At 40.7% G+C, this 24,388-nt stretch overlaps 1 protein-coding gene across 1 annotated transcript; it reads left to right on the top strand.

Moving 5' to 3' along the window:
• The first annotated feature begins 833 nt into the window (after positions 1 to 833).
• Positions 834 to 23,376, top strand: vax2 (ventral anterior homeobox 2). The gene is made up of 3 exons (XM_085266571.1): positions 834 to 1,877; positions 5,513 to 5,700; positions 19,024 to 23,376. Exons 1-3 carry the CDS (start codon positions 1,643 to 1,645, stop codon positions 19,522 to 19,524), a joined length of 924 nt encoding a protein of 307 aa, XP_085122697.1. The 5' UTR covers positions 834 to 1,642; the 3' UTR covers positions 19,525 to 23,376.
• The last annotated feature ends 1,012 nt before the right edge of the window (positions 23,377 to 24,388 follow it).

The raw sequence follows: 24,388 nt of genomic DNA, 5'->3' as shown, positions 1-24,388 counted from the left end.
AGAAAAAAATCCAACTCAGTTTTTGAGGTTCTGCGTATTGAAGCGACTCTGTCCTCAACGCACAGCACAGTCTAGTAATATAGAAATTTATTTAATGGCCCCAAATCATGATTTCGGTTTTAAAAAACGACTAGTATCGTAATATTTTGATTTCAATAAGAAAAAGGGAACTCGAAGGTTCATATGAATGAAGAATAGATTTAGAAACGCTCACAGCATGCAAGCAGGGCAGGGGGCTTTCTGTTTATTCCCAATATGTGGCAAAGACCGATAAGAACATCCAGGATTTAATAAGCAGGAAATTAAGCATATATTTTACTGCACAGCTCAAATATATATATATATATATATATATATTTTTCCTGGTGTTAAGAGGCTTCCATTGAGAATTGCTAGTGCCTCTGATCGAGTGAGGGAAAAAAATCGAGCTAAACTGAGACATATTGAGAATAATTCAGGCTTTACCTTACTGGGTCAGAACTGTTCATTGTGCATCTGCACTCATTGTTTTTCTGGACCGCAGTGAGGAGCTCAGAGTTCAGCCGTACAACAACACAAAAACACACATAAAAAGTCAGAGCTGGTGCTGATGCTGTAGGGAAACCCGTGCATTGCTTCTTCGGGCTGTTTCCAGAGAAATACTGCAGGAAAAAAAAATAATCGTCTCATATCTCTGTGCCTGATCGCAGTCCACAGCGCCGCTTATCCTCTAGTGAAAACATGCCCTGCCGGTAGACCAATGGGAGAGCGACTCTGTGCGGGCAGGAAATGACGTCTGGTTCCTGCCTCTGTAAAGTGCACCGTGTCACCACAAATGCTATCCACACAGCACCGTCTCTCCTGCTCTGATGTAGGCAGGGTGCTCGAGCCGCCCCGCTCAGACGTGATGTTTCAGCTGTAAAGCAAATTGTCAACAAACCAACAAGAGTGCTCGAGACTCTGCGAGCAAATGTGACCCCATTACCCGACACCCTCTAGAAGGGTCTCAACACAGACATTTTTTTTGTTTGTGCGCCTTTCAAAAGCAGGAGAAGGACGACCCCCTTATGTGACCATCTCACCATCATCATCATCAACATGCAGTCACGGATCTGCAGAGGCAGCCGATCTGACCAGGAGTGAACAGGCTGCTGCGCTGGACAAACCAGGAGAAACTTTCCTTCCTGACTTCTGCACGGTGAACTGTGGCCGCTGTGGGGGGGTTTTCAGCGCCTCCTCACACTTTATTTCTATGTGGGTGAGCAGTGTGTGAGTGGCACCTCCCCGCTCCTCCGTAGATCTTGTTGCCCCCCTTGCAGCCCGCACCATGCATTCCTCCTGCACCTCGTATAGTTAGAGAAAATATATCGAGGTCTCTTTTTCGCTCTCACCCCCCCTAGGCCCGGCTAACTCTTGCTTCGGTTTTGGACTCCGGACCGTGCGTCATGCAGCAACACCTGAAGCTCACCACGGTCCCTTTGCAGGACCACATGGTTCCTTTGTAACTGGATCTACTTTATTTTGGAGGGAGAGGGGGGCATGCTCTCCTCGTCTCTGGAGAACATTTTCAAAGAGGTGAAGAAAGTAGAAAGAGAGGATTGAGTGGAAGTGACGTAAGGAGGGAGAGATAAAGCTAATCTTATAGATTGTAACTTACTTGTAGATGTTTGACCAGGCCACGACTATGGGCGATGGGAACCACCGCTGTGGTCCCAACCCACTGTGTCCGGACAGGATGGAAACAAAGTGTCGCTCCGAGATAGGGAACCGGTCTCCGGTTCAGAGCTCCACCGACACCCCGGGAACATCAGCATCCACGCCGACTTCCTCCAGCGAAGACGGGCATGACAAACTTTTGGGAGTGGACCCTGACTACTGCCGGAGAATTTTAGTAAGAGGTGAGTGGACAAAACGAAGAGATTAGTCCTGTGCTTAAAACTGCTGATCAGACAAAGATCTGTCAAATTTTACGCACGAGTATCATAAATAAATTAAGTGGATGTACAACAAAAACAGTTTAGATTATAGACTAACTTCAGATACACAGTGCAGCCAGGCAATGCATTTAAAATAAAATATACACACTTTAGACAGTGGTAAGAATTTTCCTGGAAATGTTTTAAATATCATATCAAACTATTAAATAAAAAGAAGAAACACTTGTGTTTATATGGAGTCAAAACTGTGAAAGTTTATCAAACATCAAACAGATGATGCCTTATATTTTCCTAACAGCAGGGATATTTTGCCTTTAAGCGATAGTGAGTGCAGCTGCTTCAAATCACAGCTGAGAGGTGCAGGAAGTAAAAGAAAGGCTTAAAACTTAAAATCAGGGAGAAGTCGCGCTGTTTGTGCAAAAGAACTGATATATATTTTAAAACACACACACACACACACACACACACACACACACACACACACACACACACACACACACACACAAAATAAACACACATAAGTGTGTGTATTGCCTTTTCTGTCAGTAACATTATATTATTACAAATATTAATACATAATATTTCATTAAGTGTTAAAGTCCACACTCTCCTGCAGGAGGTCAGAAATCTGGGTAAGATCGTGAGAAAATAAGTTCCGATAAAATATGAAGTCAAGAAGAAAATAAAAATAATAATAAAATAAAATACATCCGTTTCTAATCCTTAAAGTTCGTAAATGATTGCTGGTAGTTCTTTCGGAGTCATGGAAAACATAAAAAGAGAACTTAAATCATGTGTTCCGATGACAGCTAAAAAAATATGAAAAAAGTACATGATGTACTTTTTTAAATGTATGTAAAATACACAAACATACATAAAACAGCAGTTAGACATATTTTAGGCCAGCTGCAAATTAAATTAAAATTATATAATTTGAGTTATGAAATAACTGTCTTAACCTCGTTTAAAATATTGATTTATATTTAGAATATTTGAAAACTGTGAGCCATTGTAAGAGTTTCGTGCATGGATTTTTTTTTCCCAGAATGCATTTCATTTATGAAAAAACATAAACGTCAGCTTCTCTGCATTGAGAGAGGACAATAAAAATAAAATAAAATCTGAGCGTTATTTCGATGGGGATCTATTTCGCAGGAGTGTGTAACCGCTGTGGGCAGACTCGGTATGTCGGCCTATCAGTTTTCAGGTTATAGAAAGCTGAGGATGTTGTGGCTGCTGGCTGGTTTAGTTTTAGCTTTCATCGAGCGTTTTGTCGTGCGCTGTCATGGCTCACACTAAGCGGGGAAAAAAGCACATTTAGCTTTAGAGAATATTAAAATTACTACAGTTCACTAGGAGGGCTATGGCAGGAAGAGGGAGAGAAATGTCCATGTAAGAGGTCTAAAAACCGTCTGTGCTCCTGTAGAAATGCACCTACACGGCTTATTAATAACAGAGTCATTCTTTATTTCTGACTCTTTGTTGCACATAATTAAACATTGTTGGGTGATTCTATTCGAGCGTTTTATCTGTATGTAAAATAGTGTTTGTGATTATTTATGGACATACTGAATCAAACGTAGTTCTGTATTAAGAGATCTGGCAGTCAGGTGTTCATTGTGAATCCTCAGCACTCGTCACTCCCTAGTGCTGGAACATACGGTCCTTATTGTGCTGCCTCAGTTTGATCATCTGAGAAGAAAAAGAGGCCTGGAGGACAGATCTGTGAGGCCATTTAGGTGGGGATAGTGTGTGGTTAAACGTCGGTAGGATTTGTTTTTCGAGCTGAGGCCGGCTTTTCCGCGGAGCCACCGAGGTCATCGAGAGGTCAGCAGGTCTGCAAACAGCCGCTGGCTTCCTCCTCTGCTTGCAAATATTTGCTCAGTTCGAGCTGCTCGAGCAAGGACATATCTAAACTGTATGTACTGTATGATTGTGTTTAAGTAGATTTAGCCTCTCTGAAGAGAAGATTTTCCCCCTTCCTTTCCCTTGCCTGGCTACACTTTATGCAAATAAACTATGTGTGCGTAAAGACGGAGAGCTCATTATGCATCAGGGACCTGGGGGTAACCAAACACTTGTGTTTGAGCTGTTGGTAGGGCTGGGATTGAAATGCGTTTTCAGTACAGCTCATGGCGTGCAGGGACCATAACTGATGAATTCACGGCGTTTCACAGACGCTTCTAATTGTCACCAAAACGCAAAAACAACCCGCCTTTTGTCTTTTACGCAACAATCCTCATTTTAACTTACCTGCTGTGTTTTATTTACATTTTCAACTCCACGTTACAAAGAAGAGGGTGTTTGACATTTATAGGAGCCGAACAAGTCCATGTAACTGCACAGCTTAACAACAACAAAAAACAAACAAAAGAAAAAAACGAGTTTTGTTTTTACGCACACTATGCGTTTCTCTTACCGTTAGCAATGTCCTGCCCGTAGAAAACACTATGTGCCTCCAGTTCAATCGGTTTTGTTTCATATTTTATTCAAAGCTCTTCATATTTTATTGGAGTACATATTTTATGACCTGAAAAAACCGTGGACAACGACGGGATCATGTCTGGCCGGTGCGTCCATTCGTTGTGATAAATACGAACAAATATTCGTAGCTACAGTGAGACCACAAATACACGGGCTGGACACGTGGTTTAAAAACACAAAACAAAACAAACAAACTTTTTAATTTTTTCTTTTTTAAGAAATACGGGTGGGTTTTTTTTTTATCAAGGACTTTTTAATTTTCGGCTCTCCACTAGGTCTGATTCAATGTATGAAATTATTTATTATTATTTTTTTCCCGGTGTTTTCATTATTCTGGGAGGGAAAAAAGTCATGGCAAACATGAAACAATAATACTTAAAAGTCAACACAAGGAAAAAGCAGGAAAGCTGCCACCCATAGAAACCGTGCGCGCTAACTAATGTTCGGGGCAGATAACGGCGCGCAGTCCTGGTGCTTGGAGTGGAAACGATGCTCAGAGAGCTTCTGTGCAGCTGAGTCGCAGTGTTACAAAACACATTAGTAGCTCTGTTTAAGACCCAGGGCAGAAATTAAGTGATACAACACTTAATTTTTTTAAAGGAACTGACCAACAGCCAAATACTCGCAGTACCATAAATTTGACAATGCGTCACACAAATTTGGTTTTTTAAAATTTATTTATTTATTTATCTTTTACGCACGTTAACCCAACATGGCCCTCAGCTCTACAAGCCTCATGTATGTCCCTGCGTTTTGGGCGCAGGGCAAGTTTAAACCCAACTAATTCAGTTTTAATGATAACATGGCACGTTGGTTCAACTAACATACCATTAAAAGTATGTGCCATCATTTACAACACCTAACACCCAGGCTCATTACTGATAACAGAGTCTGTTTGCCTCCGTGTTTTCTCTCTGAAGTCGTATATTGGCCGGTTTAGTATCTTTATAGTTCTGTTTCTGAAGTCTGCAGCTGCTGGAAAGTCGATTAATCTAGTTTTTAGCTGTTTTTCTCTGTTTCGTTTTCAGCAGCTATCTGTTGCTATGTTATAACCACCACAGCCTCACGTTAACACTTACTTTAACCGAATCGACGTTTCTTTTTCTGGACAGACGCCAAAGGCACCATCCGAGAGATCGTCCTGCCCAAGGGCCTGGACTTGGATCGGCCCAAACGCACGCGGACCTCCTTCACGGCCGAACAGCTGTACCGGCTCGAGCTCGAGTTCCAGCGGTGCCAGTACGTAGTGGGGCGCGAGCGCACGGAGCTCGCGAGACAGCTGAATCTGTCGGAAACGCAGGTAAGGCCAAAACGGAGCTAGCTGCTCTGGACCAAAAATACTTTTAAAAAATGATACAAAACAAAACGGTTTATAAATATTTAAAAATAATTAGCCGTGACAAAATTTTCTCCAACTATGCACTTAGCTACTAAGTTAAGTAGCCGGTTCCTAGCCAATAAATTTATCTCATAACAAAGGCTACTTTAATAACATCACAGCCCTCTGCTACACTTGGCTAGCTAAAGCGGGGGTTCGATTAGCGACAGACAGATGTTTTCTTAATTGTGAGCACAGGTGTGAGCAGAATATTTAATCGCAATCGCAAACGAGGAGTCGCAAAGCTCAGAATAACTTTCCACAGAAAATTGTTTATTTATGTCCGTTTTCAAGAACACATGTTTTCACAGTGATGGGATCAATAAGTATCTACCACAAGTCCATTTTTGGAGCTTTTAAAATACCTCTGCCTGCATTTAGGTATATATGCATTTTTTGATGAATTTCAAACCACAGCCTCTTGGTGAGTCAACATCTCCGTGACACATGTGGATGCACATTAGCTGCTTGTGTGTTACAATCAAAGTGCACTTATGTCTTTTCAAATTGTTTTAATTGTCAGCAAACGCAGAGAAATATAATTAAAATGTAAATACATAGTTATTAATTCCGTTTATTTGGTTGTACGTTGGTAAGAAACCACACAGAATCAAGGCTGAGCACACAGTGAACAAAAAAACTACAGAAAATGATTGGTGGTGGTGGTGGGGGTTGGTGTTTTTGTAACATAAAAAAAATAGATCGTGACATTTCATGGCACTCTTTCCTGAACCCACCTCCCGTCATTCATTCCTGCCCAACCACAGAGGTCATAGCTGTATGGAGTTATGCATTAGCAGCAGCGGCAGCACAGCAGGCTTTATGTTTCTTTCTTTTCTTCTAAAAATGAGCTGGTTTCAGAGAATTGTCCCTAAATTACAAATTACAACTGGCTAAACTGTTGGCTGAAGGACAAGTTGACATATGTAGAACAATAAAAAGCTTGGCGCAGATGTAAATCAGCATTAACTTATATCCTCTGTAACTTCACTTTATGCACTTTATGTTAAAGATTAAAACAGGTGAGTTGGACTTCTGCTGTCCAAATGTGTGCTTTTTAATATTCATGTTTTTTTCATATATATATATAAACACTGGAATATTTCTAACATTTTGAGTTATTTTTCAGTGTTAGAAAATCAGCACTGCTCAGTGTTAGTCTTTGTTAATCTTCAACACTGACTAGGTTACTTTTAAAAATATAACACTGTCAAAAGTGTTCATTTAACACTCAACAGTGTTATATTTAACACTCAGAGGAGTGGACCCACTCTCTAGTGTCGATTTAACACTGCTGTGTACCGAGACGCGTCGCCTGCGTGAAAGCACTAGTTGCAAGCAAAAACACGCAGCACTTTTGCGCATCTTCGTCGTGCGCGAAGCAAACCAATTGTGAAGTACCTCAAAACATGCCCTCACAAATAAAGGTGGTCGGATGGACGTGTGTGAAACACAGAGCAGCCACTGTGTCCCTCATTAGCGCTGCATATAGGGGTGTTAATGGGAGGGCCTCAGCTTCCTGCTGCTGAGGATTGGCTGAATGAAAAACTGTCTGGCCTTCAAGTGACGTGAAAAAAAAAGTGAAAAAAAATCTCTTTAATGTGAAATATTAAACCCACGGAGTCGAAATTTCTTAATGCTATGGGAACAGCTTTTAAGCGTGATCGAAAGGCTTTTAGTTGGCATTAGAGGCGTTTTCTTCCTCATTATTATCCTCTTTCTATCGGTGGCGGTTCCATGTTTTTAGGCAAATGCGCCATTCAAGGCTAATCGCGACCAATCACAAAGGAAAGATAGGAGCTCTTATAAGTTTCAGACCCCCTTTAAGGAAGATGTTTGGAGATGTTTTTCTGGCTTTCTGGTGACTTATGGTGTTTGTTGATGTTTTGAGTTCGCTTCTAAAGATTTTCGAGCAGTAATCTGATTTTCATGCTACAATTAAAGAGCGTTACGTTTAAAAGGAACTCAATTACATCTATCTATCTATCTATCTATCTATCTATCTATCTATCTATCTATCTATCTATCTATCTATCTATCTATCTATCTATCTATCTATCTATCTATCTATCTATCTATCTATCGTGAACAATTTCTGTTGGAAAGCAAAAACAGCAGAAGGCCTCAGGGCTTAAAGCACTTTAGAATAAAGTCCATGTTTTGGGGTAGTTTCGATTTTGTTTACTCGGTGGGAATATGATCGACTTTTAGATGATGATTAACTTCCAATTAAAATATGGTGAAAATGTGCGTATTTCTCTGTACATCTTTCATCGTTATTTTTTATGCCAAACTCTTTTGTATCAAGTGATCACTGAAATGAAAAAGACTAAATAAAAAAATATATAATACATTTATAAATACATTAAATTAAATTAAAAAATAAAATTAAAAAAATCCCTAACTCCCGGTATTGCTTGTATTCAAGCTGACCCTGAATCAGCTCACAAACACACAAATTTCCATAATTGATTCATATAATATAAAAATATAGAAAACACATAAATAAGAAGTAAAAGTCACTTCCAGCAGTTGATCAGCATCTGAATATCAAAACTATTATTCTCACGTGTTCCAAGCTCCAAAACGTAAATGTAAACTTTGCACTTTCTTTCAAATCTGATTCTGGTGATTTTGGCCCGAGTTTGAAAGCGTAAATCTTCTTCTCATATGCAATCATTTATCCATAAAAATGGGTGGAGCTCTGTTAGTGTGGAAGAAGTTAATTTTAAATTAGCTTATTCGTATATATATATATATATATATACGAATAAACTAATTTAAAATTATATATATATATATATATATATATATATATATATATATATATATATATACGAATAAACTAATTTTAAATTTTATATATATATATATATATATATATATATATATATGATTTTTCTGCATTGAGCTGAAAGAGTACAAAGAGCAGGGTGAGAGAGAAGAGAACAGGTGTTATTTATGAGGGTTACAGTTACAGTTATTTTTCTTAAATTATTCTGACTGAAACAATTCAGAGAAACCGAAGACTTCAGCGTCATTGAAACATTTGAGTCCACGTATGAACAAAGCAGGTGTAAAGAGGGTCACTCGTGGCCCTCACTCTGTTGTAACGCGTTACTCTGTAATCTGTTACCAGCTCAGAGCTCCCCCTTCATCCCGGCAGGTGGCTCCCCGCTACTGGACAACACAGCAGGAAGGGCTGGAGCACACACACACACACACACACACACACACACACACACACACACACACACACACACACACACACACACACACACAAAGCCTGAACTGTACATGAAGCCTCCATTTCTGTTACCTTCATGGTCAGTTTTGGTTGGATAACGGAGGACTGATGGATGTTTATGGAGGTGTGTTCCTGCATGTGGAGTTGCTTTAGGATGGCAGTCAGAGAAATCAGTTGATTCAGTGAAAGTCTATGTAACCGTCTGTATTTTAGGACACATTATGTGTGTGTGTTATCGTGTGTATTCTACCTCACACTTCCAGACGAAACACATGGCCTGTCAGCATTAGAAAAATGTAAAAAACAAAATATATAAAAGCATGTACAACATTTTCAGCCAGGAAAAAACAAAAAAACAAAGAAAAACAAACTTGTGTGTTCTTTAAATCTCTCCACTAGCTCGAGTGGTGTGTTTGCCCTCCAGATGAAGTACAGGTTGCCTTTGTCTCAGCCTTTTGTTGTCTGCAGCCCTTCCACAGAAAGCTGTGGATTTAATGGTTTCTGTGCTGTGGTGTAATCCTGCCTCAAATGGAAGAGAGTTCAGGGATGAGATCGTGTTTTATAGATAATTTATAGCTGACTGAACAGAGCACATTTGGGCATATGCTAGCACAAATGCACACCTTTTTTTAACATATTTGTTTGAATGCACCGCAAATAAACACTGATTTTAGATTTCTGTTAGACATTTTTTAACATTCGGCTGTTAGAAACGTAAAAAATCTCCAAAATAAATCTCTTCCAGGATCTAGGACTGTGACTACAAACCCTTAGATTTTTTTTTCTCCGTGTACAGAAAGTAAAATCTAAGTCTAAAGTGTCTCCTATATCTTCTCTTTATCAGCCTCCACTGCCTATTTATTTTAAAAATTGAAGAAGGGAGTATGAGAAGATTTTTTGTGTAAATTAAGGTATTTCAGTGTCAAGAGAATTAAAAAAGAATATTGTGATAATATATTTTTAAAAAACTTATGTTTTGTGCAGTGCAGTGTGCTGTCTGTTAAATTGTTTAGTATGTGGGACACAAAGTTGGCTTCATGTAAAAAGTGTTGGATCAGAGCAGGTGGAGCTCGTTCACAGATCGGCTCTTAACTTTCTCTTGTTTTTATCCCAAACAAATCATTCAGTCTGCTTTAGTTTGTTTTCTTCACTGAGCTCTCAGGTGAGTGTGCACACGAATGATTTGCATGTGTTTTCTGGCCCAGTCAGATTCTGTCCCTGCTGGCCTCCAAACACTCTGTAAAAGAAGCACATTTTAGTGTGTATGTGTTTTGGGTATGTCCAACATGCAATCCACCTGGTTTGGGAATGCCTCTTTATTCCCCTGGAAGAGCTGGAGGCGGTAGCCAGGGACTGGCTCATGTTGTCCCAGTGACCTGAAGCCCTGGATAAGTGGTAGAAGATGGGTGGATGGTTGGATAGATGGAAGGAAGTGTACAGCCAGTGTTAGAGTGAACCTCTCAGATGTAGCTGCAGGTGTATAAGTCACCCAAAATGAGTGTCATGCTTTGTTTGTTGCCCTTTCTGATGTCTTTTCTCTCAGATGGACTGTCTCTTGATGCCAAACAGCCTGGAGAGCAGTTTAATGGCTGTAAAAACTTCAAATGATGCTGTTTGTTGCTTTTTGTTTTGTGGCCTACTGTACTGCAGAGGGGTCAGAGGTCACAGATGATCTAATGTGGATCCCAAAACCTGTAACTTTGGCTTTGTAACCGGTTGTGTAAAGCTTCTCTTAGCAGCTTGCAAAGTGGTTCATAAATAAAATGTATTAATGAATTAATAATTGTTATGTTGAGCACTATGTGAGGGTAAAAGGAGAGAAACGTGGCTCTCGATGAACCTTTCTGACCTCTTATGAAACTGAAGTTACCGTTTGCTTGTGCAACTGTGCAAAATTCTTTGCATGATATTATTTAACGGTCAATGTTTTAGTGGGAAATAGCAAGAGAGGTGTATTATGGACCTGATTAAGCCCTATGGGAAATCCGATTTTCCTCCTTTAGATATACAAAATTCCTTTTTTGATAACACGAGCAGAAAGTGATTTTACGTACATGCCGATAGATCCCTGAAAGACAGCTATGTTCCTCTGAGACAAGACGACGAGCCGTGCTCCTGCGGGTGTCTGCTTACAGTGAATGTGCTCGTTGTGCGTATTGTTCTCCATGACGGCCCAGACAGACGTTGTCTGGCCGATCGTCTGGAGCGTAGAGGGCCTGGCCATTACGTATAGTTTTGCAGATGTAGCAGAGAGGCGGCCGCACAGTACGGCGATTGTCCAAACACTCAGAATGGAGAAAGAGATAGGAAGGGAGGCTGTCAGACAGACAGACAGACAGAAAGACGGACACTTGCTGCCTTTGTGCTTTCAGATTAAATGTTTGGACTTGGTGCTGAAAAGAAACAAACTCTTTCCTCTTCGCTCCGCAGTGACCTAAAACTCGAGCGTCGTCTTCAAAATGGGAACTTTGTCCAACTTAGCGATGGTCAGGAAGAAACCTGTGAAGCTCTGATTATCTAATCAACTGATTAGGTAATCAGAACATAACAGCAATTAATTCTTCGCCGCCTTTGTCCCTAATCACTCTCATAGATTGATTTGACTTGCTTCATCAGTTTCTGGCAGAGTGAAGAGTGTGTGAAGCCAAGCAGAGGGTAATTTTACAAACATATGGAGCAACTTGTAATCCTTCAGCTTATGGGGAAATAGGAAATCAGCAGAACTGGATACAAGAGGTTTTCACTTCATGTGCACAAACACTCACACAAACACAGACACACACAAAGCTGACCCCAAGTTGCCAGACAATTAGAGGGGTCAAAGGTCTCCCATGTGGCCCTTATTTTTTGGGTAAGATTTCCAGTTTGACAATTGCAATGACTCCTGTGGTTGAAAATGGGAATGCTGGGAAGCAGTCAGATAAACGGAGCAAATGTGGAGGCGGAGCAAATTAAATAAATTAGAAGGTAATGAATCCAGTCAAATACTGATGAGTACAAGTATCTAAAATGTGGCCTTAACGACAGTGTTTTAGTAGCATAGATGGCTTTACATGCTTTCATTTTGGCTCATTTAAAACACTCTAAAGTCTTTAACAGGAAAGCCGCTGAGCAGAGGAGATGCGGGACCCCCTGTGCTATAGGTGATGCATGCACAGACATGAAATCTAAGAATAAGGTAGAGTCGCGCTTTATTGTAGCTTGCTTTTACCAGCTGTGATTCCCCAGAAAGATGGAAAAAAAATAACAACTGTCACAGATTTGGGCATCACGAGGCTGCGCAGCCAAGACGAGACCATGTGCCGAAGGCGATGGGAAATTCAAGTGACTGCGGGGTGACATGCACAAAAAGTCATGGACCACATCCAAACACCTGCTGAGTTTTTTTTTTTGCTGAATGCGTGCGGTGTATCGCTAACGTTGCAGTGTGCGCGGGGAGGAGGTAATGGCTTAAACGGAGAGCAGTCATTGGACAGAGGACAGGAAGGAGGGGCAGAGAGAGAGAGTGAGAGAGGTGGGCCTCATAACAGTCCCGAGTGCTTTTGTGCTAAGGAGGATTAGGCAGCCATGTCTAACAGCGATTCTATAAAACGAGGTTAACCTCTGAGTGAACCTGGAGCTGCTCTGAGGTTTAGAGGTCAGGTGAAATGTGTTGCTGACAACAGTTTGGAGGGGAGATGTGAATATCAGGCAGGTGAAAATGATTTCTAGTCCTAAACTGAGGTGATTTTACTTTTAATACAATACTACTACTATTTTTTTCATGCATGAACGTGTTTAAATGATCGAATCTGGTACATTTAACCTCAAACGGGCAGATTCTGGGATTCTTTGCAACCACACATTTTGATACTCGACAGAAGTGATATTGAAATACCCAGAAACAATGAGGAGATCACATCCTCTGCTGTGTGTACATAAAAACTTCATTTTATTATAATGACTTCATTTATAGAGCACATTTTAAAAAGACTTATTATTAAGTGCTTTGAAAAACGAACAAAATCAGGACACAGGAGGTAAATGAAAACAGAAAGCCAAACATTAATGGGGGGGAAAGGGGCGAAAAGCAAAATGTCAATAATATTAATAAATACCATTCAAGGAATAAAAGCTATAAAAGCTACAGCAACAGTGGAGACAACAAACAAGACAGTGGAAAATAAACAACAGCACTGCGTTAATGAGTTTATCAAAATATGCTTTCAGAAGTGATTTAAGGAAGTCCTCGACGGTTTAAAGCGTCTCTCCTCAGGCAGGTTGTGCAGAGCTGAGGGGCCCTGATGGAGGAGCATTTCTGCTGTGCGTTAAAGTAAAACATGCAGGGAGCCAATGGAGAGAGGCCAGGGTCGGTGTGACGTGATGCCATCTGCTAAAACAACATGGTTATGCAGGCATTTGAGAACAAACGCTCCACGGGGCTTCACAATAAAAGCATGTAAATGATTCAAATGTCAGGGTAGTGGTTAAGAAGTGAGCAAATATAACGATGGTTATTTTGAAACGGACAGGTGAGTTTTAAGTTTAGGTGCAGAGATATAAATACGACTGATCATCTTTGTGAAACAGTTTTATAGATATTAGTGTAAGTTTCCCCAAACTAAAAGGACAGTAAGTTTATAATAGATAGTTGGTCCGGCCCATTAGCTAGCCGCTACCAACCCATCGCATACAGTACAGCTGAGTCGCCAGTGGCCCATTGCGCTACATACAGTTGAGCATCCATCATTGCATTATATATGGTTCAGTGGCCCCTGGTGCGCCTGGTACAATCTCCATGGAAAAGTGTTTTCATTGTGCGTTCGTCACATGCCTGAGATCAGGGGATCTCAACAGGGTCACAGTGGGAGCAACAAGCGGGTGGAGGAGTCGTAGAAAGTGCGCCGCATTTCACTTTGCATTACACAGCCATTATACAGTCAGAGAGTGCTGCTGGGATGTTGTAGTTAATGATTTCAATCGTGCGGGGGGGGGTCAAGTGCATACAACAAAAGGGTCAAAGTGCAAAAAAAAAACAAAAAAAAAACAAAAAAAAAAACATTAAGAAATTGAGAATCATAAATGCATCTAAACACAAATAAATCTTTTCATGATCTCCAGTTCTCCATCTCTAGCTGGATACAGCAAAGCTTAGGTGCACACACATATGCCCACTTGATCTGTACATTGGGTCTTGATCTGGCTTAACCTTTCTACCTCTAACCCGGTTTGCCCACCTTGCTGTTTGCAGCTGGCTGTAACCACGGTGAAGGCCTCTGACCTGTGCCCGGCGGCCTCATCTTCTCTCCATTTTGTTGAACGTACCCCAACCTGGCTGAATTTACCCCATCACTGTTTACATTGTGTTTTGTTGCTCAGCATTGGCTGGTTTCAGGGAGAAGAAGTGACGTGCGCGCTGGAAACTAAACTAGAGATCCACTGGTCAAGACAGACATGCATATGTGATTTTTTTTTCAAAATAGCCATATACATAATGACATATTTCCACACAAGAACATTCACAAAAAGCCTGCCTGCACCTGTAAATATCATTTAATAGATAAACCAACTTCTTAATGTTTAATAAAAGACTGTTTTAGAGCGTACCACAGCTCCACAGAGTTGTAATTATTAATAATAATTATAAAAGCAATAATATATAGTAAATTACTGTCTCTTCAAAGCATGAAAGCATGTGTTTGTGAGGTTTTAATGCAAAGGCTTCAGTGCGAGTGCTCAACCAATGTAAGAAACATTTGATCCTTTATTAGCAGCTCTTCTTCATCATTAATGGCATTTGAGGAGGAGTTATTTATGAAGCTCTTGTTATTCCATGATGTAGTGATAAGGACGTCTGGGCTGAAAACACAATGAGATGGATATTGGTCGGTGCGAGGGTGAAGAGTCCTAAACTCTTCACCCTCTCCCCGACCATGCCCCCTGTACTGCATTAGGGCGTGGTGCAGAGGGTGAGCCTGTCTGCCTGTCTAGGGCAAATGCAGGTCACACCCGATCCAGATCTCCCTCGGTAATCTCTGCTTCCACGCTGAACCCTGGATCCCATTAAAAAAGGATTTACATCCAATAGTGTAGATGTACCAAAGGCAGCTTTGCTTTCTTCTCCTCTCATCATTTTCCCTCTGTAAAACATCGGAAAGCTTTTTTTCCACCCCTCCCTCCTTTTGTTTGGAGCAGTGGATAGGAGGATACTGATGTGAGCAGGAGAGGAAGCCACGCCCACGTCAATGAGGGTAGAGGAAAGGGATTTTGCTCCATAGTGAAAGCCTTTAACTGGATATTTGGCAGGCACGTGAAGATACAGAGAGAGGTCTTAGAGGGTTGTGTGTGAGCTAACGAGGACGAAATCTGGACTATAAGGAAGGACATGATGCTGCACACATCATTTCTGATGCTTTTCCCACCCTCCTGTTGTCCCTCCCCTCTTCTCCCCTCTTATCTCCGTCTCTGACGTCCCGTCCCCCCCCCGCGCCTCGTTTGGGTCTTTGCAGTAAGATGTGCTTGCATCAGTATTTCTCTCTGAGCTGTGGGATTCTTTGGATCCTCTCTGATCTCATTATTTGTGTCACGGTCAGTAGCTGGAACTATGATCTCACTTGAACTAGTAGCTGTTACAGTGACACTGTAGTTAACACCAGCCAGACTGACTATCTGAATAAAAATGAACAGCTTTAGATTATTGCCTTACTGGATTGCTCTGATGTTTTGGAAGATAAGAGTTAGCTGATACCAGTTGAACAAAAGCGTCTCTCAGCAAGAGTCTAGAAGGACCGCAGGGTCCTTGGGAAGGATCGAAATGTGTACGTAGGAACCATCAAAGTGCCCTTGAGTTCTTACTAAATGTCCCATAATCTCACAGAAGTCGGGATTAGATGAGCATGTATGGAAGCCTCCAGTGGCATGGGACACATTTCTAGGGATTTGATTTGGTCAGATCTGCATTTTTTATGATCAGCAGATGGAAACTGAAATTTTACCCGGGATATCTGCTTGTCATGGAAGTGCAACACTTGCCAAAAAAGTCTGGTTATTCTTAACCTCCTAAGAACTCTTCCACGGCACGCATTTTTAATTTGTCTTTGATATTTGGGGTCATTGGGGCCCAATGAATGTAAAAACAAAGAATTACCAACTTTTTTTAACCTTCTTTTTGTTTTTAAGAAACATAAGAGCCACATATGAGGATATTCGTTTAAAAGTTTTATAGAACAATGGCAGTATAATGTCCTCATAAGTGGATATCAGTAGAGCAAAATTGAGTATTTTAGTCTAAATAACCCAAAATGTGATGTCCACATATGTGGACGCCAGGTCCTCGGAGGTTAATTAAGAAGTAAAAAATGCAGATTGATTTAAAAGGCCAAATTAATGGCTAAGTCACAAAGGATGGTTATCCAATGCTTTATAGCAAACACATTTCCTCTTTTGCTCTCCACAATGATCATTTACCTTCTTAGTACTAAAGCAACAGGCCAATACCAGTCATGTCTGCACCAGCGGCCATCGCGTGGAGTCGGTTTAATTTTTTATGTGATCTTTTTAAAAACTTCTCTGCATTTACAGTCACAGGCTTAGTCATTAATAGCTTTTCTAGGAACCACAGACACATTGTCGGTTGCCCCTGAGGCATCAGAAGACATCCAGATCGAGTCCATCTCAGCACACAGCTGCTGTGCTTTCTTTTCTTAATTTGTTTCTGCTCAAACACAACACAAACCCCAGGTCATGACGACTCCCCTTTTTTCTTACTTGCAGCTGGAAATCTACCAGTGGACTGCAGTGATTTTCAGCAGCAATGAGGTTTAAGATCAGGCCAAACATGTTCAGTGAGCCTGATGAAATGAAGTTGAAATGCTGTTTTAAGCCTGTAGGTTCCTATGAGACCCTCTGTCAGAGCGATGGGTCATGTGACCACTTTCTGTGTGGGTCCAGTTTACGCATAACTTCTCTGTGGATCTACGCTCACGTAGCTTTACGTTCCTTCGTATGTGTCATTTGGCTGTTGTGCAATCAACACAGTCATATGAAAGTATTTTTTTCTTTTATTTTTTACCATGAGCTGCAGATCCTTCACAGGTTTATATGTTTCTCCTGTAACAGGAATTCCCTCTTACCAGGGATTAGATTACTGGATTTCTAGGAACGTCTGTTGTGTAATGTTGGATAAATTTACACCGTATAGATGTGAGCAGAGAAGAAGTGGGGCGATAAACGAGGCATGATTAACAAATATTATTTAATACCGTAAATCCCTGGGGAGATCTCTTTGGTTTAGTTTAGCTTGGTTTCCAACCTCAGCAACAAAATGAAGTAATCAGAAGGTAGGATGACATGTAAGGAAACACCACCTGTAGAAAATAAGCTGCTTGTAAGAAGTTAGCTGAAAGAAAAACTGCTCAGATTTGCATCTTTTTCTTCCTGATTATCATTTAGTTCAGAAATAAATCTGTAGATTAATTATTCTATAAATTGCTGATGAATTGAAACTGAAAATATGTAAATGAACATTATATGTCGATGTACTTTGAAATCTTTCAAAACAGCTTTAAAGTCTGAAGCGAGAATTAAAAACAGCTGCTTCTAGTTACTGCTTTTTATAGCACAAACGGAGCATTGCGTAGCAGCTTTAGTATTTAGGCTGTTAAGCTAAATCACATCTGACACCACAGAGTTATTTTTGCTTTTAATGTATTTACTTATTTTGTTTTTGATTCAGTTTCCAGGAGGGATTTCCTAGTTTCTATTTAGTTTTAGTTAACTTTTTAAAAGTTTTCTTTTTACATGTCTCAGGGGTGAAAATCAGTCAAACAGTTTTTTTTAACCACATACTCCAAGTCTCTTTTATTTTATTTCAGTTGTTTTTTGCTCCAGTTCTTCTTTTTAAAATTATTTTCATACAGCTTCCTAACTTTTATTTTTAATGAACTAGAATAAATTTAATTGCTAAAATTTTAAAAAATAAAACAACATTTTAATTATTTTTTTAATTAAAGTGAAATAACCTTAATTTGAATTGTAGTTCTTAAGTAAAGATCAAACGAGAATACTTGTAAGTAACAACGTCTCGTTCCACAGAAGCTTTCCTAATTCTCCTGAACTTGTTTCAGACTCCTTTTGCTGATGATTTTGATTCATTTTTGATTAGACCAAGCCGAGAGCTTGTTGGAAATGCTGAATTATTACGCTGCTCGTTTTAGCGCCACACTCTGCGATACAGTGAACCTGCAGCGAAACACGGAGTTAGCTGTATCTCGGTCAGGATGTTATACATTTTTCATGGGTGACTCCTTACAGAGGTGTCTCTCTATGAGCTGTGACCCTGTGACCCCTATGTTCCCTTCAATCAGCCTCCCCGTAGCCATTCCTAAGTTTTAAGCATACTGTACATTAAAGCTGCACTTCATTAATTAAATATGGCAGACAAGGACAGACAGAGTTCACCAAGCTTTTGCTGTTTGGCTGCAGTTAACACGATGTCTTGTGAACGATGAAACTGAACGATTTCGAGAGCGTTTTTGTTCTTTCAGCTTCAAATTTTCACTTTATTTTTCCTTTTGCATTCTAGTTTCCAGTGTTTCAGTTGAGACTCTGCGTTTCAAACCTCTTAGGGCCACAAAGTGGGCAAAATCGTGGTCAAAGCTGCAGACAGAAACAACAGATTTGATCCATTTGCTGTTGCCTTGATTTTAAACTATCTCTGTTTGTTCTTCATGGAGTTCTGAGGCTATGACTGGTTTTGCTGTTGCAGCGCACTTGAGGTCACAAAGTGTCCTCAGACTTTGGGAGCTGTGTAGCTTTTGGCATGAAGTGAATCAGTGTGATGATTCTGGAGACGTTCCAGTGCTGAAATGAAGAAAAGGTGCAATAAAATCAGGGTTTTCACGACTGTGATTGAAAATTTATTTGGTCCTATTCTTTGAGTCTTGGCAAAATCATCTCTCAGTTCTTCTCGTAACATTTTTGCCGACTCCACCGCTGACAGACTGTGTTTGCCTTCGCAGGTGAAGGTGTGGTTCCAAAACCGCAGAACCAAACAGAAGAAGGACACCACCAAGGATTCAGACAAGCGCTCCTCCTCCACGTCTGAGTCTTTGGCCACCTGCAACATCCTGCGCCTCCTAGAGCAGGGGCGCCTCCTGTCAGGCCCTGCCCCCCCACCACCCAACTCTCTCCTGGGGCCTCCGTCTCATCCAGCAAATGGCTCCCTGCTGAGCAGCCCGGGTGGAGGCTCTTCCACCTCTCCAGGGATCAGCAGCAGCACTCCTCCCAGCTCCCTACCAGGAGGGACGTTCGGGCTTTCTCTGCCCTCGCTGGGGGGCACCTCGCCCTCCCCGCGGCTGGGTGTCCCGCCACCTCACCCCCTCTGCTTCTCCATGCCGCTCCTGGGGAGCGCTCACCATGAACTGTCGTCCTCCTACGGCTGCGGCTCTTCAGCATTTGAGCCGTACATGCGGCTGGACAGGAAGGAGGCAGACCTGGGTGGGAAGAAGACAGTTTCTTAAGTGTAATGCCCCTCTTTCAGGGGACGACTGGGGGAGCAGGGCTCGTCTTTGGAAGAGTTTTTCTCCTCAGTCTCTCTCCCCGCCACCTGTTTGACTCTTGAGTGGCTGCAGTGAGGCAAGAAAGCAGCCCGGTTCATAGAAGTGCGAAAAAAAGAAAAGAAAAGAGAGGAAGTCGCTTTCTTACAGCACCATTTTGTGCCACTGCACTGTTTGGCACACTGACACAAAATGGTGAAAAGGACTTGATGTGGTAGGAAGTGATGATTTCACCCTCCCACATAAAAAAAACAAACTTGTGGATTTTTGAAAAAAAAAAAATGCCATGTGTGTATGTTGCGTGAACTCCGACAGGCAGATGTTTTTATCACCACTCTCTTTGCAGTGGTTTTAAGCGACTCTTCACTTTTTGTCCAGTGTGTGTGTGTGTGTGTGTGTGATTTTTCTCTCTATACAGGCCTTCATTTACTGTTCAGGATTAAAAAAAGAAAAACAAAACAAAAAATGAGAAGAGCGGTATTTCAAAGAGAGCTTTATGTACACATTTCTATTCCTGTACACGTGGCCATGTTTGATTTTAGTTGATGTGTTTTCACGATAATAATAAGAATAAGAAGAAAAAAAAGAACTGTAGCATTTTAATATCAGTCTGTTTGGTGTCCAGCTGTAGTTTTTGTAAAAGTTTCTTTGGTTGTGTTTGTGTATGAAACATAATGTGGTAGGATCTGGACAAATGGTGCAAAAATCACATATCTAGATCTAACAGTTTAACATGAAAAGAAAGCTGAAAAGAAGGCTGGTTAGTGTCTGCCAAAGCGTTTACAGATAAAGCCTCGAGAAGTGCCTCACGTGCGTTCTCTGGCCGGTGAAGTAAGTGGAGGTCGGGCTGAGAGAGATGACCTTTGAACCCGGGCCAGCGGTATCAGTTTGACCTTGTAATCTTGTCTTCAAGACGCTGAGACCGAGAAAGTTTTCAGAGGCGTAAAGAATAAGCACCGACTCTCAGCGCAGAGATCTCTGCGCTTAAGCTGCATCTCCATCGTTAAGTCATCACACATTAAAATGAATCAACAGTTTTGATAATAACTTGTTTATCATCGCTTTTCAAGCAAAAGAAAACAAACAAACAACAAAACAAACCTGTAACTTTTTCTGGTTTCAGCTTTTCAAATGAGATGATTTGTGATGGTACAGCGACCGCAGCGCTAACCTTTCACATACTAAAAGAAGAACTGAGAAAACATTTGTCAGATTAACTGATGATGAAAAACGTTAGCTGCAGCTGCAGTTTGGATTAAAAAACTGATGAATATGCAGATTTTTGGTACCGGAAACTTTCTGGTTTTTGCTCGAGGTCTGCTTTGCTCGCACCGAGGTAAACGGTCCATTTAGAGGATAAAAGAAGGTCTTTGTTTGCAGAATCATTGGCTATGTAGTGATGATCCCTTAGTTTTTATTAGCTTCTTTTAATTTATCGGCTATGATGAATGGATGAAAGAGGATATCCGCTTGAACACCCCAAACACCTGGCCGTTGCTCTGAGAGGTTCCTACAGCTGGATTTCCTGACAGCTGTAGGATTTGCTGTTTCATAACCCATAGTGTAATTTTTCTATTTTTTCAGGTTTGTTTATTTAATTATTATTTTTGAAATGTTACAACAACATGAAAGCTACCTAAGTACTGTTTTACCGGGTCATCACATCCCTAATCTTAATCTCTTTGAACCTTTTCAGGATACAGTAAGCCGCAGCGTTACATGAGAAAATCTCAGGCTGTTGATTTTCCTTCAGCCGCCCTGTTTTGCCCTCCTGTTACACTTTACCTCAGCCTGTCTGCGTTCACCACTCATTGAAAGCACTTTATGTTTTTATGGCGTTTCTACATCATCCTGTATTTCCTCCACTTTCACCCCCTCACCCTTCCTGAGAAGTTTATTTTCTTAGGAAGGTGATTTTCAGAATTAAAGCCAGGAAAAATACATCCTAAGTTATTTCCCCTCCTGAAATAATCTGCAGCTTTCTTTCAGCTGCATTCTTTAATTGATTGATTTGAAGCTAAATTCCCCTCTTCGTGTTAGATCTAACAGAGCATTTGTCTGATTCATTCAGGGCTGAATGAGAAGGAAGGAAGTGGCTGAATGACCTGTATTTTTCATTTTTCTCTTCCCCATGAGATGCCATTTGTCCAGGTTTCCTTGTTGTCCAAAGCAAATCAGAATCAACCGCGAGAGCCTGCTATTCGAAACAGTTTGCCCTCAATTTGTGCGTGTCAGATGAGTTATTGCCCCCTTTTCACTCCCGTCTCTCGTCTGTTTTCCCATGTATCTATTCATTTCTAAATTTCACCTCACTGTGAGTTTTATTTCCTGCTCTCTTTCTCTTACACTCACTGAAGATGGCCTGACATGTGCTAAAAAAAAGAAAAAGGACACTGCCATGACATCAATTTTAAAAAAAAAAGAAAAAGAGTGCCTGTAAGTAAAGGCCGGGGCTACGTTTAAAACAGCCGGGCATGTTTCTGGCTGCACATACATTTCTTTCTGAGTGCAGGAAAGATTCTGACCTTCAGCTCACCGGGCCTTTTTGCACCCGTGTACCAGCAGCCAGTAGCTGGTGATTTGTTGTTGCTCCTGTGTTTAGAGCCCAGCAGCGATGCAATAAAAAAAAAGAAAGAAAAAAATCCCCCTGTTATCTACTCGTAGGTTTCTGTAGCAGTGCACCTGTGATGTTGTTGAACACTGTATTATTTTCTATAAGCACCATCCATAATTCACATGCTCTGGCATCAAATATTGAGCAGAGAGATGGAGCTGAGAGGTCAGGAGGCTTGCTTCTCGTGTAGGGCCAATGTAGTCTTTTCGTTTATTTGTCTTTTTCTCACAGCCAGGTTGTTTCATTCCTCTGCTGTCTCTCTCTCTTGTTTTTTTGTTTTTTTTGCTGGATATTAAAAAAAAGTGTTTCTACTGTTTTGCATTAAGCTGCACAAGACAGAAGACACTGAACTTCTTAGCTCATTTCCCATCCAATGTGAGATGACAGAAAATGTTCAGTGGTTGCAAAAGAAATCTCAAACTCCATATTTTCCCTCAACTTTCAGCCACTGAATGCTTTCTGGACTTACTGTAATGCGTCCTCAGCTCATTAGATGCAGGCTTCAGGTTGAGGGGGGACAGCCGGATAAGTGAGACGGCCCTTCTTCTCCCTGACAGAAGGAAATGGGGTAAAGCTTTGCATCAGTTCAACAAAGCCTTCGTCTTAGTTTCTTTTTCTCGTTCCAGCTGAAGCGTGGAAGTGTTGCTTTTGTTGCGTGTGTGACATCTTGCACTTGTTTAAGCGAGACCACCATTTCAGGAACATTGCGGGCCTCCTCGCGGCTCTCGTCCTTTGAGATTGTGAGAAAAATGTTCCGTTTATTTTGAAGACAACAAACTGATTCTGCTTGGTTTACTCTTTGGTTTATGCACAGCCTAGGTCCTGCAGAGGCCCTAACTTCTTTTCTTTGAGCAGTACTTTAATGTCAAGCTAATGGCACCAGCTACTTCTTATGATGAACAAACTGTATGTACATAGATATAAATTTATATATAAATATATATAAATGGGTCTTTGCACAAGTTATCTCCATGTCTGCTCTGTGTGATTTTAACAGGAAAAACAAAATGTGAAAGAAAGTTCGGAAAAAAAAGACTTTATATATGCTTTACAATTCTTTGTCTCATTAACATTTTGCACTTATTTAAAGAGGCTTACTTTCTGTTTCTGGGCTGACAGAGCAGTTTTCACGCTCTGCCAAGATATTGTACAATATGTATATGTATTTTTATTCATATGCATATAAATATATGTCTATGTAATTTGCCTCCTGTGTTCTGTTTTATTTCTCATTCTCTGGCCTGCCTCAGGGCCAAAAATGCAACTTTAAAGAGTGAATATAAAGAAAATAATAATTAATAAATGCCCCCCCTCAAAAAAAATAAGTTATTTCACAGTTTGTTGTGAGTGATAGTATTTGTAATCCACAGTCCTTGCAGAGGCTTATTTCGTTTGTCTTTGTCAGTGAACAAACATGACCAACATCTGCGTGCTTGAGCTTCCTCCATCCACTCCGAGCATTTTGAAAGTGCCTTAGCTTGCTTACAGCTTTATTAAAAACCTTGGCCTCTCCCTATTCGCTTGGCAAATCAAAGCAGTGGACGGCTCATTTCTTCTTTTTTTCCAGGCCTTTCTGTGGAGGTGCTGCCTTTTAAATTCCTCACACTTTAATTATGTTTTGGTTTGCATGGTGGCGCACAAAGCCTGAATTGGCACGTCCTTGGGACATTAATTGGATGAGAATATACTTCACGAAATGTGAAATGACTCATGTGATTCTGCCTGTATGAAATAATAATCTGATGTTTTTAATTGCAAAAATATTTATTATAGTGGAGAAGGTCAAATTAGAGGAAGAATTGGAAGAGCGCTGCTGACACCTTATAAACTCATTGGTCTGTTTTCCCTAAACAAACCTCGGATTTAAATGCAAAGAGCAGTGCTTTAAAAGATTCTGTACAGTGAGGGTATATTTTGGCATTATTATTATTGCTCTTGTTATTAAAGCCAGTGTAACCATGTTCTAATGGTAAGCCCTAACAACCAGCGTATATTTATAAAGGAAAAGGCAAGAAATAAGTAGGAAAAATATCTAATCATAGAATAATTCAATAAATGTGTAAGCGTTATTTTATTTTATCCCCTTTTCTACCCACAAAAACTGGACTTACAGCTACTTTTCACCCACCTGTAACCCGTTTTTATTCCCTAATGAAAAAAGAAGATCTTTCAGTCATGACAAATAGCTGTGATTAGCTTTTCCAGTTTAAAGAT

Source organism: Mchenga conophoros, linkage group LG3 (assembly GCF_057382185.1).
Source record: "Mchenga conophoros isolate Kocher_MC1m ecotype Shallow Benthic linkage group LG3, M_conophoros_male_GT1.1, whole genome shotgun sequence".
In the NCBI taxonomy this organism is placed as follows: domain Eukaryota; kingdom Metazoa; phylum Chordata; class Actinopteri; order Cichliformes; family Cichlidae; genus Mchenga; species Mchenga conophoros.
The sequence above is the reverse complement of the archived record's forward strand: the minus strand, read 5'-3'. Positions and strand labels throughout refer to the sequence as shown.